This window comes from Nematostella vectensis, chromosome 2 (genome assembly GCF_932526225.1).
Source record: "Nematostella vectensis chromosome 2, jaNemVect1.1, whole genome shotgun sequence".
Taxonomy (NCBI): Eukaryota; Metazoa; Cnidaria; class Anthozoa; order Actiniaria; family Edwardsiidae; genus Nematostella; species Nematostella vectensis.
Window position 1 is genome coordinate 13,291,165 of NC_064035.1, and position 16,497 is coordinate 13,307,661.

Sequence of the window (16,497 nt, forward strand, 5' to 3'; positions counted from 1 at the left end):
TAGTTTACATCTATATAATTAAAACTAGTCAACAAACAAGGGGCTCATGGAGAAACTGATGTGTCAAATGATAAGAATCGATAACGGGAAATACTTGCATGAGTATAATTGCTATCAACTGCTATCAAATTGATATCAATTATTATCAAATTTATCAACCGACAGAGCCGTAGCAGGCCACGTAAGATTGGGGGGGTGGGGGCACAATACAAAATATGGGGGCACAGCCACGCCCCTACTTGTCATTTCCTAATAATTTTTGAAAATATTTGGGGGGCACATGCCCACAGTGCCCCCCCCCCCTGCTACGGACATGACAGATAATTGCAATTTTATCAATTTGTTACACCGCATATGAAGAAAACGTTTTGAGGGACTGGTACCGAGGAATCTTTTTTTTTCAGGTACTTTTCTTCATTGACCAAGGGTGGTCACTTTCATTGTTTTTCTCTTCTGATTACAATTCATAAAGTTCACGAAGCACCTGCGGTACGGCAACTTTAAAAATGACAAGAATCACGCAGTTTTTCCAAATAAGGAATATATTAGTTTCCTTATATGGAAGTGACCGCGTTTGTCAAAAACGACAATTTTTGGCTAAATTTTCTTGATATGGGTTTTCTTTATGAACACACGTATAGGTCGATCGTTAACCTATTCAGACTGGGGTCGAGAAGACGCTCAATGTTACCATGGCAACCTTCATTCACACATAAGTTTCCCCAAAACTAAAAAGTAGTGAAATTTTCATATTTTGGCCCTGTTTCTCAGATTTAAATGCCTGTTTTAACTTTATAAGTTTGTTCAGGTGACAAGTTTCACAACAGCGCTAGATTGTTTTTTCCTCGGATATTTGGGAGGGAGGGGTGGGTAAATTTTGCTCTCTCAAAGCTGTTGTTGAAAATGTCACTAAATGTACTCGATGATACTTTAAAAGCTAATATTATGCATTTATCACTAGTATGAGCAGTAATACATGCATGCCATTTTTTCTGTTATAATTCCAGATTTTTTTGCAAAAATCATAGGGAGCCAAAATGGTTGATTATGGCCTTTTTGCAAGTGGCGGTAAAGGGGGGAGGAGGTGCCGGCACGTTTCACGAGTTTCAAAAATTGGAAATCACGTTTCACGATAAACTGACGACAAGGATTAATCTTTACTCGGAAATCAAGACTCACGATTCTTAAAGAGCGTAGATCACGATTCACGTTGATCAAATTTCGTCATTCACGAATCACTGCGAAGTAAGCAATCACGGATCACGGTTTTTGAATTTTGTCCTTTTCACGATTCACGATTAACAAAAAAGGCCGTTCACGGATCACGAAAATAACCCTTACCGCCCCTATGCATTGTAAAGCCGTAAAAAGGTTGATACCGACAGCAAAACTTAATTCAGATTCGCTTGCCCTTTCTCAACAAATATACAATACTTTGAACTCTCTAGGAAGACAATTTACTGGGTTATTTGAATAAATTGAAAACTGTTCGGGCATTTAGTCCATCCAAGACCTGTCCCGAGTTTTAGCCTTTCGAGTGTTCAGGAGCCCTGTGGCGCGCGGTTGGCTAGAAATCCGCTTGATGCTATCGCGAGCGGATTTCCCGAGCGCGCAAAGCGCACCCTAGACTTTCTCAAAGTCGTTTATCTAAGCGCACCCGGGCGTGCTTCCCCGCGTCCACAACAAACTCGCTGGGATTTCTCCTAAGTGTCCACAACAAACCCACTCGGCCCACACGCTAGCGCCTGTGTGCAGGCTAGACTGTCGGGCATTTAGCCACTGCGTTTCTTTTTAGAGTACCATATACAACGTCACAAGATTACATAATGGTATTTCATAAGGAAAGAACCATATATCTCTGACTCTCAAAGGGGGGAGATATACAACTCATGGCGAAAAATAAAAGTACTTAAAATAGCTCCCATGCTCCTCCTAGGGTCACCTAGGATCTCAGAATGGGTTTTAACTTTGTAACGTGAATGTTTTCACGGGTTACTGGCTGGTGGAAATGGAATGCTCGGCTCAAATCAGTAGTCGTTGTTTTCGAGAGAAGTAAAACGATCTACACAGCGGTATAACTGCTTGGAGTCTACGTATTTTTAGCTCTTTTGTGGAATTGACTGAGCACTTCTAGAACATTCCATGTAACACTTATGACAAAAATAGTTCAATTATCAAAATTGAATAATTATTTTCTATATAATTCCGTATTTTACAACTCCGGTACTACCTTCTTCAGGGATTAACAAAGAGGAAATAACGGATATATACGACAAAACAACGATAACACGCACAGAACAATCAACACCACCACTAAAATTTTTAAGTGTCATCCTTCCCACATACGATTGCTAGGCGACTCCTAGGCGCCCGAAAGTTCTACTTTACGTGTTCTTGTGCTTCATCTAAGCGTTTGTTGAATGCTCGATATAAAAAGTGATGTTTGGTAATTAATCTCTTAGAACCTTTTTTTGATTATTGTTTACGAGTTTGGGACGCAGAAGGCTGTAGTTGAATACACTCTTTTTTTATGAGAATCTTTTTTTATAAGAAAGTCTAGCCCGAGATTTTACCAAATTTAAACATCATGCTAAGAACATGCCAATAACAGCTCAGATAGCATCAAAATACTACATTGTACAAGTCGGATACGTTCTAAAATGCAGTAATAAAGTTGTGTTAACAATGACAACCAGAGAACATCGTAAAGAACATCTTCAGACTTAAAATGCTCCAAAATAATAACGGCCTAGCCTCAACTGAAAATTAGACGTTTTTATAAATAAATAGAATGTTTGCTGAGGCCAAGTAAAATAAAACAAATGTTTACCGTCCGGATTTGAGGATTACTAAAAAGAATAAGCGGGCGGTTTTTTATTTTATTTTTTATAATTGTCTTTTCAGGAATCGATCTATCAACAATGGAGCGGATAGTAAGGCAAACAAAAGCCATCTTTACACTGTCAAATACGAAGCGAATGTTTAACTCGCTGACGAATTCGAAGCTAATGCCCAAAAAATGGCGAAACATTAATATGATAGGCTTTTAGTTAAAAATAACAAATAATAAAAACTTTGAAGCGGCCAAAAAATGACGCGGGCGGGGACGGAAAACATTTGGATTTTTTTTTTAATTGGCGGGCGTAAAACATTTCTTATGGAACGGTGATCGATTTCTTAATCGTAACGTTATCCTAACAAAGCTTTATGATTAACTTGGCGGCAATTTTCTTTTAGCGTTTGGTAATCACTAGTTCATCTTACTTTTACGACTACAGTTATTCAGTGTGCACAAAAAGTGATAGGTCATTTCCCACAGTCAACTTTCAAATTATTTCTCAGAAATGTTATCCAGAGCGAGGAAAAAATGAGTATTTTGCATGTTTCCTCGACTTGTTCATAATACAAAGGACGCCTGACTACGTCGTTCTGGCAACTGCGAGATAAAAGATCTCGCTATCTGCCCTGTAATCTCATAAATGATGCGGACGATATCGAAATCCAAGGCAACCTGCAATTTCTTCGAAAAATGTAGACTAAGATAAATGGCCTACCTAAGAACTGTTATCACTATTAAAAGTATTTAACGGGGCGTTTTACTCCACATAAGCTCCAAGCAAGCGAGAGACGACGATAAAGAGGATCACAGTACAAGGTACGATAAGGGTTTGAGGTATCGAGGGTACAATGTACGATAAGGGTTTGAGGTATTGAGGGTACAAGGTACGATAAGGGTTTGAGGTATTGAGGGTACAAGGTATGATAAGGGTTTGAGGTATTGAGGGTAAAAGGTACGATAAGGGTTTGAGGTATTGAGGGTAAAAGGTACGATAAGGGTTTGAGGTATTGAGGGTACAATGTAAGATAAGGGTTTGAGGTATTGAGGGTACAATGTACGATAAGGGTTTGAGGTATTGAGGGTACAAAGATAAGGGTTTGAGGTATTGAGGGTAAAAGGTACGATAAGGGTTTGAGGTATTGAGAGTACAAAGATAAGGGTTTGAGGTATTGAGGGTACAATGTACGATAAGGGTTTGTGGTATTGAGGGTAAAAGGTACGATAAGGGTTTGTGGTATTGAGGGTAAAAGGTACGATAAGGGTTTGAGGTATTGAGGGTACAAGGTACGATAAGGGTTTGAGGTATCGAGAGTACAATGTACGATAAGGGTTTGAGGTATTGAGGGTACAAGGTATGATAAGGGTTTAAGGTATTGAGGATAAAAGGTACGATAAGGGTTTGAGGTATTGAGGGTACAAGGTACGATAAGGGTTTGAGGTATCGAGAGTACAATGTACGATAAGGGTTTGAGGTATTGAGGGTACAAGGTATGATAAGGGTTTAAGGTATTGAGGATAAAAGGTACGATAAGGGTTTGAGGTATTGAGGGTACAAGGTACGATAAGGGTTTGAGGTATTGAGGGTACAAGGTACGATAAGGGTTTGAGGTATTGAGGGTACAATGTAAGATAAGGGTTTGAGGTATTGAGGGTACAATGTACGATAAGGGTTTGAGGTATTGAGGGTGAAAGGTACGATAAGGGTTTGTGGTATTGAGGGTAAAAGGTATGATAAGGGTTTGAGGTATTAAGGGTACAAGGTATGATAAGGGTTTAAGGTATTGAGGGTAAAAGGTACGATAAGGGTTTGAGGTATTGAGGGTACAAGGTACGATAAGGGTTTGAGGTATTGAGGGTACAAGGTACGATAAGGGTTTAAGGTATTGAGGGTACAAGGTACGATAAGGGTTTGAGGTATTGAGGATAAAAGGTACGATAAGGGTTTGAGGTATTGAGGGTGAAAGGTACGATAAGGGTTTGTGGTATTGAGGGTACAAGGTATGATAAGGGTTTGAGGTATTGAGGGTACAATGTACGATAAGGGTTTGAGGTGTTGAGGGTACAAGGTACGATAAGGGTTTGAGGTATTGAGGGTACAAGGTACGATAAGGGTTTGAGGTATTGAGAGTACAAGGTACGGTAGGGTTTGAGGTATTGAGGGTACAAGGTACGGTAGGGTTTGAGGTATTGAGGGTACAAGGTACGATAAGGAGTTGGGGTATTGATGGTACAAGGAGATAAGGGTTTGAGGGTACAAGGTGTTGTTCGTCAACTCGTAGTCGAGTATGACCATAGCAATACTGACAGTATAACAATGTCTAAGGGGCGGAGGGATGAATCCGCAGGTGGCTTATAAGGCCAATTCGTGCAAGAAAACCCCTTCCACAAGTCGGACACCAGTAAGAGGGGGTCATATTGGTAGGTTGGTCAGCTCTAGCCTTGCGTTTTTGGCGTTTGTTTTTGGCTGCGTTGGAGCGTTTGTTTTCTGAGTGGATGGCACCTTTGTGAATCAGATTACGCCAAATCGGTCTGTCAGATGCTGCAGTTTCCCACGTTGAAACGTCGATATTGAAGTCTTTCAGATGTGATTTGATGCAGTCTTTATAGCGTTTGCGCTGGCCTCCAACTTTCCTGCTTCCACGGCTTAGTTCACCGTACAACAGCTGTTTGGGTATTCTGGAGTCTGACATACGGCAGACGTGTCCTGCCCATCGTGTCTGAGCTTTGCGCATGGTGGTAATGACGCTGGGGAGGTTTGCTCTCTCCAGAACCTCAGTGTTTGTGATTCTATCCTGCCAGCGGATATTTAGGATGTTTCTGAGACAGCGGAGATGGAACTGCTGGAGAAGTTTCTCATGTCTTCTGTAGATGGTCCAAGTTTCGCAGCCATAGAGAAGTGTTGTTAAGACGACTGCTCTGTACACTTTGATCTTGGTGCATTGTGAGATGCCTCTGCGTTCCCAGACTGACTTCCTCAATCTCCCAAAGGCACTGCTTGCCTTCGCGATGCGGTTGTTGATTTCTGCATCGATGTTGGCGTTGCGGGAGAGAGTGCTGCCGAGGTAGGTGAAGTTTTCTACATCTTGAAGTCGCTGCCCCTTAACTGTGATGTTTGGTTCCTGATATGGTTTTCCTGGGGCGGGCTGATACATCACTTCAGTCTTCTTGATACTGATGGAGAGGCCAAAGTTGTCACAGGCGGATGAGAAAGCGTCCATTTCCTGTTGCATGTCATGCTCATTGACGGCGTTGAGGGCACAGTCATCAGCAAAAAGCAGGTCACGAATCACAGTCTCTTTGACTTTAGTGACGGCCTTCAGACGTCGTAGGTTGAACAGCTTCCCATCACACCTATACCTGATGGGGATGCCTAGGGGTGTCTCCCTGAAGGCATCAGTCAGCATTGCAGAGAACATCAAACTAAACAGTGTAGGGGCAAGGACACAACCTTGCTTGACTCCATTTGACACTTGAAAAGGGGCAGAGGTATTTCCATCATCAAGAACACGGGCCATCATCCCATCGTGAAATTGTCTAACAATCTTTATGAACCTCTCGGGGCAGCCGAACTTCGCCATGATTTTCCACAGTCCCTCTCTGCTCACAGTGTCGAACGCTTTTGTTAAATCTACAAAAGTGGTATAGAGATCTTGATTTTGTTCCACACTTTTCTCCTGAATCTGACGTGCAGCAAAGATCATATCAACAGTTCCTCGACCTGCACGGAAACCGCATTGGCTCTCAGGGAGATGGCCTTGCTCAAGGTGTACGATAAGGGTTTGAGGCATTGAGGGTACAAGGTACGATAAGGGTTTAAGGTATTGAGGATAAAAGGTACGATAAGGGTTTGAGGTATTGAGGGTACAATGTACGATAAGGGTTTAAGGTATTGAGGATAAAAGGTACGATAAGGGTTTGAGGTATTGAGGGTACAAGGTACGATAAGGATTTGAGGTATTGAGGGTACAAGGTACGATAAGGGTTTGAGGTATTGAGGGTACAAGGTACGATAAGGGTTTGAGGTATTGAGGGTAAAAGGTACGATAAGGGTTTGAGGTATTGAGGGTAAAAGGTACGATAAGGGTTTGAGGTATTGAGTGTACAAGGTACGATAAGGGTTTGAGGTATCGAGAGTACAAGGTACGATAAGGGTTTGAGGTATTGAGGGTGAAAGGTACGATAAGGGTTTGAGGTATTGAGGGTGAAAGGTACGATAAGGGTTTGAGGTATTGAGGGTACAAGGTACGATAAGGGTTTAAGGTATTGAGGGTACAATGTAAGATAAGGGTTTGAGGTATTGAGGGTACAAGGTACGATAAGGGTTTGTGGTATTGAGGGTACAAGGTACGATAAGGGTTTGGGGTATTGAGGGTACAAGGTACGATAAGGGTTTGAGGTATTAAGGGTACAAGGTACGATACGGTTTTGTTTGCATGCTCTTGGTTTTGTTCCCTTTGTCCCTCCGGTCTTCGATCGTTTTTTCTTTCTTTTTTGTTTTTCGAAGACTAACGGTTTTTAGAAGATTTTGTACGGGTCAGACTCCCCTACCTTTCTGTGTCCCTACACATGCCTTTCTCTTTAGTATAGTTTGCTCAATTGAGGTTTAACTATGGAAATACTCCGCTAACCCTTTTTCTTGCCTAATAGATGAAAGGCATAATGTTGATAGCCATCGCCATGGCAGTGCTCGTGTCCATCAGCGATGCAGGAGTCCAGAGAAAGAAACGTGAATCGGACGCATGCTACTTGCAGTGTGAAGATTTGAAATCCAAATGCAAATTGCCCTGCACCACTGACGCCTGCAGATCTGATTGTGACCTAAAATACAGCTATTATCAATGCCAAGGACCTTGCTATAATACGGGTGTACCCCCTCCAGAGGAGGAGCCTCTTTTTTAACTCGTTCTTATATATAAACCATTATACATATAGTTTGACCTCTCCACTAAAGGGATTGGAAAGAAACATTCGGAGAAGAATCATTCTGTTCCCAAGAGTTGATGTAAAAGAGTAAATATAAAATGAAAGTAAATTCATCATGATGGCTTTGCATCGCCTCTGCGTCCGACGTTTTACCGTTTTACTCCACGGCCCCAAACAGTTAAGGTGGCGCGCCGAGGTTGTTTTGGCTAAACAGCTTATATACTATGTTCCCTATAGAAGACTCATTTTCGGCGCGATTTTCGTAAATTTTTCAGATTTTATTAATACATCTATGCTTTATCAGTTTCCGCTAGATTCACTCTTCTTGGAAATCAAATTATTTTTTGTCATGCAAGTTAAAAGGAAGCAATATTTTTATATTAAAATAAAAATCTCGAAATCTGCGCGATGAATTTTATTCTAAATCTACAGTAACACCTAACAATACTCCAACTTGAAGCACACGAATTTTTGGCTTAAAACTGACCTGTCAAACTTCGCGATTGATGAATCTTTATTTCACGCCAAAATTGTCCTCGCAATATTTGAAAAAAATAAATGCACTCTTGCCTACAAAGATCCATCCCCGAATTTACGCCCCCTGCTAAGTCCAAACCCTAAGGCAACTTGTGTGAGAGGGGCAAGAGGAAAAGTGTTGCACAAGAATAAATTTCAGATAGTCAATTCGAGAGTATTTTTGTTAAGATAATTTGAAAACTAAAGAATTTTTCCTTTTCAACATTTTAGCGCAACCCGCTCATCTTCCAAACTATTACCCGACTCTATTGGTAAAATAGGCCTTACCGAAAGTACTTGCTTGATGTAGTTGTATGTCGAACCTGCGTTTATGAGAAATTAGAATCAAAAGTTGAGTATCTGAACGCGCTTCAAACGAAGCCCACGCTAGTGTCACACATGGTAATCGACGATAGCTGCCTTGTTTCTTTCACATGTGACAAGGTTGCACGAGCGGAACTGAGATCCCGGGTTGTGCATTTCGTACAGATATCTCTATTCTGTGAGAACGCTTACTGTGAAGATGTGAACGCTGAAAGAAACACTATACAGTCTAAAGTACGGAAGAATATAAAAAAATGCTACGGGTATATATTTTGAAGAGGAAATTTGTCAATCTATGAAAAAGCTATAGATAAGAATCATATAAAACACACATAACCCCCTCTCACTGAAAAAAACACATTGTTATCAAAAAGTTTGCAATCTCGAAGTTTTTTTGACAGTTATTTCGCACGGTATCTTTTTTTGTCTACGTTTTTTAAATTTTTCACTGGACTTGGGGTTTTCAAGCCCACACCCACCCCCGCTATCCAGCATCTCTCTCTATATGAGTAAAATGCGACTTAGAACATGACGGGTTTTTGTTTTGTACTTTACGTATTTTTTATTTGAATGAATCGAAACGGTTAAACGGGTGGAGTCTAGAAAAAGAGTTCAAAGGCGGTTGCACATAACCAAATGGAATAGAATAAGAGATATCTGTATGAAATGCACGGGATCTCAGTTTCGCTCGTGCAACCTTGTCACATGTGAAACAAACAAGACAGCTCGTCGATTACCATGTGTGACACTGGCGTGGGCTTCGTTTGAAGCGCGTTCATATCCTCAACTTTCGATTCTAGTTTCTCATAAACGCAGGTTCGACATGCAACTGCATTAAGTAAGTACTTTCGGTAAGGCCTATTTTAGCCATAGCGTCGGGTAATACTTTAGAAGAGGCGCGGCTTGGGCTCAAATGTTGAAAAGGAATAAATTCTTTAGTTTTCAAATTATCTTAATAAAAATACTCTCGAATTGACCATCTGGAATTTATTCTTGTGCAACACTGGTCCTCTTGCCCCTCTCACACATGTTGCCTTAGGGTGTGGACTTAGCAGGGGGCGTAAATTCGGGGATGGATCTTTGTAGGCAAGAGTGCATTTATTTTTTCAAAGATTGCGAGGACAATTTTGGCGTAAAATAAAGATTCATCAATCGCGAAGTTTAACAGGTCAGTTTTAAGCCAAAAATTCGTGTGCTTCAAGCTGGAGTATTGTTAGGTGTTACTGTGAATTTAGAAAAAAATTCATCGCGCAGATTTCGGTATTTTTATTTTAATATAAAAAAATTGCTTCCATTTACCTTGCATGAAAAAAATATAATTTGATTTCAAACAAGTGTGAATCTTGCGGGATCTGACAAAGCATAGATGTATTAATAAAATCTGGAAAATTCACGAAAATCGAGCCGAAAATGAGTCTAATATAGGGAACTTAGTAAAAGCTGTTTGGCCAAAACAACCTCGGCGCGCCACCTTAAATGGAGTGGAACGTCTCAGGCCCCGGCTAGAAATAAGGCTAAATTATCACTGGAAGTTTTTAGGAATAACGTCTTTGCATCGTGCTCGACTCGGCTTCATAGCACTGTACTCCAAATTAAATTTCTTTATAGCTTTACTCTTTTTCTCTAAAAAAAACCCGCATGCCTGTGTGATCTTGTATTTTAAGAAACGACGATAGCACATTCATTACATGGTACTGGCTTTATTTAGGCGCCTTGTGCTCAACGAATCTTATCCATAATTCAAGGTTATGTTTTAGCATTTCTAATAAAACCTGTTATTAGGAAGATATAGGACGTTATTTTTGACAATCACAGTGACTTGAAAATATAATCGCCAGTGTTGTGGCTTTTACCAGGGGAAGCATCACTTTGCAGGACAAATAAACAGCAAAGCGCCCCGCTAGTCTTTGGCCCAATGTTCAGTTGTTATCGCTAAGGATCTTAGCGGGTTACTGGGAGGTTTAGCAACATCTTTTGGCCTCCAGGTAGGTATGCAACATTCCTTGAGCGAGACATCCTCTCGGCTATCTCCTCTGATGCTTCAATTTTTCGTAACTCTACCAACCCTTCTCCTGCTTCCTTGAACGCCTGAGCCAGCAGAGCTGCACCTCTGGCGTCTCCCTCTGCCGATATCACTGCTGCTTTCTTTTGTTGTTCAGCCTGATAAAAAGAAATAAAGTTTGATACGGGTCATAAGTACTCAGTGGTCAGTCTCCTGACAGGGGCGGATACAGAGGGGTGGGGTGGGGGGATATCCATCCCCCTTTTTGAAGAAAAAAAATGCCTTTGCCTGCTTGGCTTTGCTGACCCGACAAATCCAATTCGTTAGATCTATATAGTGACCTACAAAGAACCACTGGATCAGTTGTAAGCCATCTATCCGGCCATCATCCACCCCCAATTTAGAAACCCTGGATCCGCCCATGCCTGATCACACAAGAATATGAACAAAATGAAAGCTTTGACAGACCATAAATTATTTATCCATGCCCTATAGGAAACAAGTGCGATGTTAATGATCTAATCAATGCGCCAACTCTGCTATGAATCTAAAAAAATCATCTTGCTGAGGTTGTAAGTTTATCTTATAGGTAACTGTCTTATAGTGCCCCTAATATTTTTTCCTAAGATAATGGTACACTTTTTCCGTCCACTTGGTCGGTAAAAAGACAACAAAATTACTTACTCTTTCTACGAGGAAACGAGCTCTCTCAGCATCCTGCTGGGCTGAATTTCAAAAGAGATTAACATGTAAGTGGACTTAATGAATGGCAAATGGTATAGACCACTTGCTTCTTATTGGTATAAATCATTTATAAGATTAAAGAATTAAAGTTAACTACCATAGAAGCATGAGAATTCAGTAGAAATCTGACGAGCCCCATGGTATTTATTCATGGGAAAACTGCCATTTTTGCGGACAATGTATTTTGAAATGGGTGAATTCCAAAATGGCAAATTGTTCTGCACTTTATTCATTTATACAACGTCACTCGTGAAATGCTCTGATTGGTCAAGAGTCCCTGTGTTATTAGAGGACAACTGCTTGCGTCAGCATGGGCGCACGCTCCTCCAAAACTAGATTGTAACATTGTATAAAACAAATAGTATGCAAAAAAGGTATGCAACGATTTATACTGAAATGGTATTTATACTGCATGATTTAAAAATAACATCTACATTTTGACCAATCAGCGGGCACAAAGTGCAATCCATCAAGACTTTAAAGTTTTAGCAGTTGTTACAGCTTGTAGAATCCAGTACTAAAAAAATGATTTTAATACAATACATAATTTACATTTTTCTAAAGAAATACTAAAAAACACATTTTATTACAAGTGTGTATCCAATTTATAATGCACAGAATAGTAGATTAATCCAAGCACATAAAAAACTAGCCAATCCCTTGAAATACATTAGGACCATCTATTTTATCCCTAGAGAGAAAATCCAAATTTTTGAGAGTTGGTGATCACCATCATTATATTATTATTATCACTCACCAACTTGCTTTAACTCTACAGCTTCAGTGAACTCTTTTCCAAATGTCAAGTGGGTCTAAAGGGAAAAAATATTTTGTTATTTCCAGATAGAAAACCCTGGGATAAAACCCTATCTGGGACCTACCAAGGAAATGTCATCTAAAACCAACCCAAAACTTGAGGCTCTTTCTGTGAGGTCCTCTTGGACTTTTTGAGACACCATTTCTCTCTGGGTGATCAATTCACCTGCATCAAACTGGGCCTGAGGAGTAGATGTATCATGAAAAATTAGTTGCAATACACATTACACTACACATACTGTACCCTTAAAATAAAGAGTTTTCTTCATTTCTTTTCTTGCCCCAGAGAAGACAGGCACAAAAATATACTGCTGTTTCTCCTGATGGAAGTAGGAAGAGGGCCCTGTTCTAGTCTATACCTACCACAACAGCCTTGAGCACCTCAGTAGTGATTGAAGGGAGGACTCTTTCATCATAGTCCTCACCAAGGTTCATGTAGATCTTGGGCAAGACCTGTGGTTGAGGTCGGTACAAGATTCTGAGAGTTATGTTAACATTCTGTAGATCTGTGAATGGATAAATAGCAAAATGTCAATAACATATCTTACCCAAAGATAAGACTGTTTTTCTATACATATAAAAATCAGGTAAAAAGTATGTTACATCTAAAGTACTCCTATTGCCTAGTTTAGACACCATTCTTTCATGCAAATAAAGATAAAATAATTGACTTTGTTCATGTGCAATTATGTACATTGGGGACAGTACATGAAAAGTCAAAACTATCTCTAAGGAAACCGATGTTTTTCCTAGTGATACAAGAACTTTACACATGAAGAAAAATGGTGTCTAAGGAGCAATTACTGACCTGACTAATAATAATTCATTGATGCCCATTGATACAAAATTGGGCTGTCTACAAAAGAAAGAGGTGTAATGGGTGTGCTGCCTGGGTTACATACCTTTGCTTCCTGTGGTCACAGGGACATTCCTTGGTCGGGTTCTGATGTCAAAAATGATCGGCCTTTGAACCCAAGGAATGAGGAAATGAGTTCCTTCTCCTACAACGTCAGGTTTGACACCCTGAAATCTGTCAAAGATTACTGCACGATGCCCTCCATCAACTGTACAAAAGAGACATTTAAATATGATTACTCTGTATGTACTCTGTAATTTTTATCTGATCAGAAGGAGGACACTTTGGAACATTCAATGAAATGTATAGACATCACGTACCCAGGTTTGGCTGAGGGTGTTGCATAGTCATACGTATCATATGGATTATATTTGAAGATCCTTCAATAAGAAATGACCTTCTTTTGGAGGTCAATGGGGGGTGTGCATGTACACACCCTGCACAACACCCTGTGTACGCACCTGCACAAAGGTTGTCAGAGAAGTGAGGTGGGTTGAGGGAAAGTGGGTTTTAGAGCTCTGTGAGGAATTGTGGGATTGCTCGGCTAATAAAAAAAAGGGATACATTGCATCACCATATAAGCTTGTAAAAGAAAATTTTTAATTTTTTCTATATTCTTGCTTGTTCATGACAAAGAGAAGAACTCCATTGGTCAGTTTACAGCTTTTTTATTTAGAGTGTCCAATAATAGGTGCATATGGGTTTTTAATGGGTAAAAATGAATTTCCTAATAACTAAATTTAAATACAGGCACGTAGCTAGTGTGAGTTGTGAGCAAAGGGTGTTTGGCATCCCTCTCGACAGCAAAAAGGAATTTACTATTTAAAAATCGCCAAATCATATCTATGCTTGTATTGTGTTGTCTCCTCATAAAACTCTATACACGCGTGCACCGTGCATCTAACCACTCGGAGGTCATACGACACACACAATTCTAATTAATAGCTACATTGTATTTTAAATAAAAGGGCACATCAGTCTGAGCCAGGGTGAATTTGTACACAAGTATGCAGCAACTCCTAGTTAAAGTTGCATAAGACTTCAACATCTCAACCCGTCAAGTGACACGCTTTTTACTTGCGATTTACAAAGATCTGCATAACACAGACAAAGACTCAAAAAGTAAAAGCAGTAGCTTACCATTAAAAAGTGCGGAATTGACAACCCCACCGACGACTGCAACACCTAAACCTAGGCCTGCTAGTCTGTTGAAGAAACTCGCCGCCATCTTGAAATCTTCGACCACGTGAATATGTGAAGGAGATTGGACGTTGGAGACTAAGTTCCACAGGTAGACCGTCTATTATGAAACAGCATAGAACAATACACAAAAATAATAATGGAATCGCAATGAATATCAGATTAGGTAAATTTATTCTTTGAGTTGTAAACATTAAATTTGAGGCTGATATGTATTTGTTGGTCGTTTCTAAATTAATTTTAAAGTTTTTCTTTAATGAGCCCGCGATATATTACCGCTAATGTGCGGGGTGGCCCTTCAAATGTCGAGGGTCTACATGTGTGCGCCCTCTTGCCTTTAGCTTGGATTCAAAATGGTGGGTCTTAAACTAGTTCAATTGGGAACCGCTTTATACGACAAAATAGTTGTCTATTTGTCCTCAAAATACGCCAAAAACTCTAAGTTTTATATATCGCTACGATGTTATTAGTTTTTTTTCAAGTGGGATTGATATACTTCCTGAAAATTCGAAATAAATCACCTCCATTTCGAAAAGACGGCTTAGAACCAGCACACACGTGCCTTTTATAATTCTACGTAGTGTTTTGCCAATTTACAAGAGTTTGACTGCATAACTATTCATGCTTGGAGTTATTTGCGTTGATAACAGTGCTGTATTAATTAAATACTATTTCCAAACTTGTATAAGGGTAAAAAACTTGGAAATTTCCACTAAATAATTGCAACCTTACATTGAAAATTGCTATCATGTCTTAGAATATTGTGGCACTAGTGTAAAGGAGTTAAGTGTATTGAAGAAAGAAAATTGTGTTTTATTTCGGCAAATTTAGTCCCCCTCCCTGCTTGTCCTAAGAAAGCTATTTCATATCCCAAAGACTGATTATTAGACTCAAATGCTTATTGCTTGGTACATTTACCTCGACAGACCAAGAAGAGGTGTAATGGAGGGCGCTCCAAGCATGGTCGAGGCCATGTCAAGTTTGTACGCTGCACCAACTGTGCCAGATGTGTCCCCAAGGACAAATCTATCAAGAAGTTTGTCATCAGGAACATCGTGGAGGCTGCGGCTGTCAGGGACATTGCTGATGCCAGCGTTTATGAAGGTATGGCATACACAAAAGACAAAATACTCTGCTAATCAACTTAACAAAATGGGCTGGAATATTACCATTTATTGTCAGTTTATGCTTTCTTCTTTTCCTTTGTCTTCCTGCTTCAAGATTTGTAACTATTTTTATTCATTTATTCAATTCAAAGGGTTTTATTAGTGAGTGGTCCTATCCCTTTTCTATCATAGTTTTATGTTAAATAAAGCCAGGCAAATGTGGACTGTCCTATCCCTTTTATAGCAAAGTCTCCTGTCAGGCAAATGAAAATGTCAATGGACAAAATGCAAATGGTTTTGTTCTAGCAAAATATGAAATATTTTGCTAAAAAATAAAAATTCCATAATTTTGCATTTCCATGTCTCAAGTGTGATTCAGCCTTATTTTTTTTTTCTAGTGTACGCTCTTCCTAAACTATATGTCAAGCTACACTACTGTGTGAGCTGTGCTATCCACTCCAAGGTAGTGAGAAACAGATCCAAGGAGGACCGTAAGATCCGTACCCCTCCTCCACGATTCCAGCGCAGGGTAAGCATAATCTAAAATTCAAGAATAAATAAACAGCAAACTCTAGTCAGAATACAAAACATCAATACTTTAGTTTTAAAAAGAATTTGATCATAAAGAATCCCTTCACATATCACCCAAGAATTTCTAAAAAAGAATACAAGGTCATGTACATAGAAAGGAAATTAGTTTGTGTGTGTGGAAAGGAGAGGATTCTTTGTCAAGCATTTCTTATTGTCTTGTGTTTGTTTTATTGGTGCCTAAAATATGTTTTATTTTCGTATTTAGCCCGAGACCAATCAGCAAAGACAGCCTGGAGCTCCGGGGGCAGCAACAGGTGGTGCAGGAGCCAGATAGATTCAACTCCTACATCTGCCAGTTTGCTGTAATGTGCTAACATTTGAGAAATAAAAACTCCAACCCTTGGAAAACTGATGTCACGCATGGGCTGACTTTGATTATTACCAAAGTTTTCTTTAGATTTACTTTTATCTGTATCAGAAAATTTCCGTTCAATTATCCAGACCATTTTAGGAGCTCTTAGGAAAGGGGGTATCAAGAGCAATAGGTTACCCTGGGTCATATGCCTTCAACTTCTATCTATTTTGTGGCCAGGGGCAAGCTCCTCTGCACTGAGCTCTGCTGGTAACTAAATAGAGAGAT

At 39.8% G+C, this 16,497-nt stretch overlaps 2 protein-coding genes and 1 long non-coding RNA gene across 3 annotated transcripts; 2 read left to right on the top strand and 1 right to left on the bottom strand.

Moving 5' to 3' along the window:
* The first annotated feature begins 3,569 nt into the window (after positions 1 to 3,569).
* On the top strand, positions 3,570 to 7,889 carry LOC116619145. Its single transcript, XR_004296539.2, has 2 exons — positions 3,570 to 3,655; positions 7,487 to 7,889. It is a non-coding gene; the product is annotated as an uncharacterized LOC116619145 (long non-coding RNA).
* A 2,397-nt stretch (positions 7,890 to 10,286) lies between these two features.
* On the bottom strand, positions 10,287 to 14,318 carry LOC5521660 (protein l(2)37Cc). Its single transcript, XM_001641499.3, has 7 exons — positions 14,161 to 14,318; positions 13,067 to 13,228; positions 12,528 to 12,670; positions 12,230 to 12,346; positions 12,106 to 12,160; positions 11,289 to 11,329; positions 10,287 to 10,762 (listed from the first exon to the last, which is right to left on the bottom strand). The coding sequence occupies exons 1-7, from the start codon at positions 14,246 to 14,248 to the stop codon at positions 10,544 to 10,546; spliced, it is 825 nt and encodes a 274-aa protein (XP_001641549.1). The 5' UTR covers positions 14,249 to 14,318; the 3' UTR covers positions 10,287 to 10,543.
* Positions 14,319 to 14,472: 154 nt separating this feature from the next.
* On the top strand, positions 14,473 to 16,269 carry LOC5521661 (40S ribosomal protein S26). The gene is made up of 4 exons (XM_001641391.3): positions 14,473 to 14,576; positions 15,147 to 15,324; positions 15,725 to 15,855; positions 16,123 to 16,269. Exons 1-4 carry the CDS (start codon positions 14,574 to 14,576, stop codon positions 16,189 to 16,191), a joined length of 381 nt encoding a protein of 126 aa, XP_001641441.1. The 5' UTR covers positions 14,473 to 14,573; the 3' UTR covers positions 16,192 to 16,269.
* Positions 16,270 to 16,497: the final 228 nt, after the last annotated feature.

Coding starts and splice junctions, on each gene's coding strand:
- LOC5521660 (XM_001641499.3), bottom strand. CDS start 14,248: ATGGCGGCGAGTTTCTTCAACAGACTAGCAGGCCTAGGTTTAGGTGTT. Junction 13,229..14,160: donor CAATTCCGCACTTTTTAATG/GTAAGCTACTGC, acceptor TCTTTTGTACAG/TTGATGGAGGGCATCGTGCA. Junction 10,763..11,288: donor CTCGTTTCCTCGTAGAAAGA/GTAAGTAATTTT, acceptor TCTTTTTATCAG/GCTGAACAACAAAAGAAAGC.
- LOC5521661 (XM_001641391.3), top strand. Junction 15,325..15,724: donor TGATGCCAGCGTTTATGAAG/GTATGGCATACA, acceptor TTTTTTTTCTAG/TGTACGCTCTTCCTAAACTA. Junction 15,856..16,122: donor CTCCACGATTCCAGCGCAGG/GTAAGCATAATC, acceptor TTTCGTATTTAG/CCCGAGACCAATCAGCAAAG.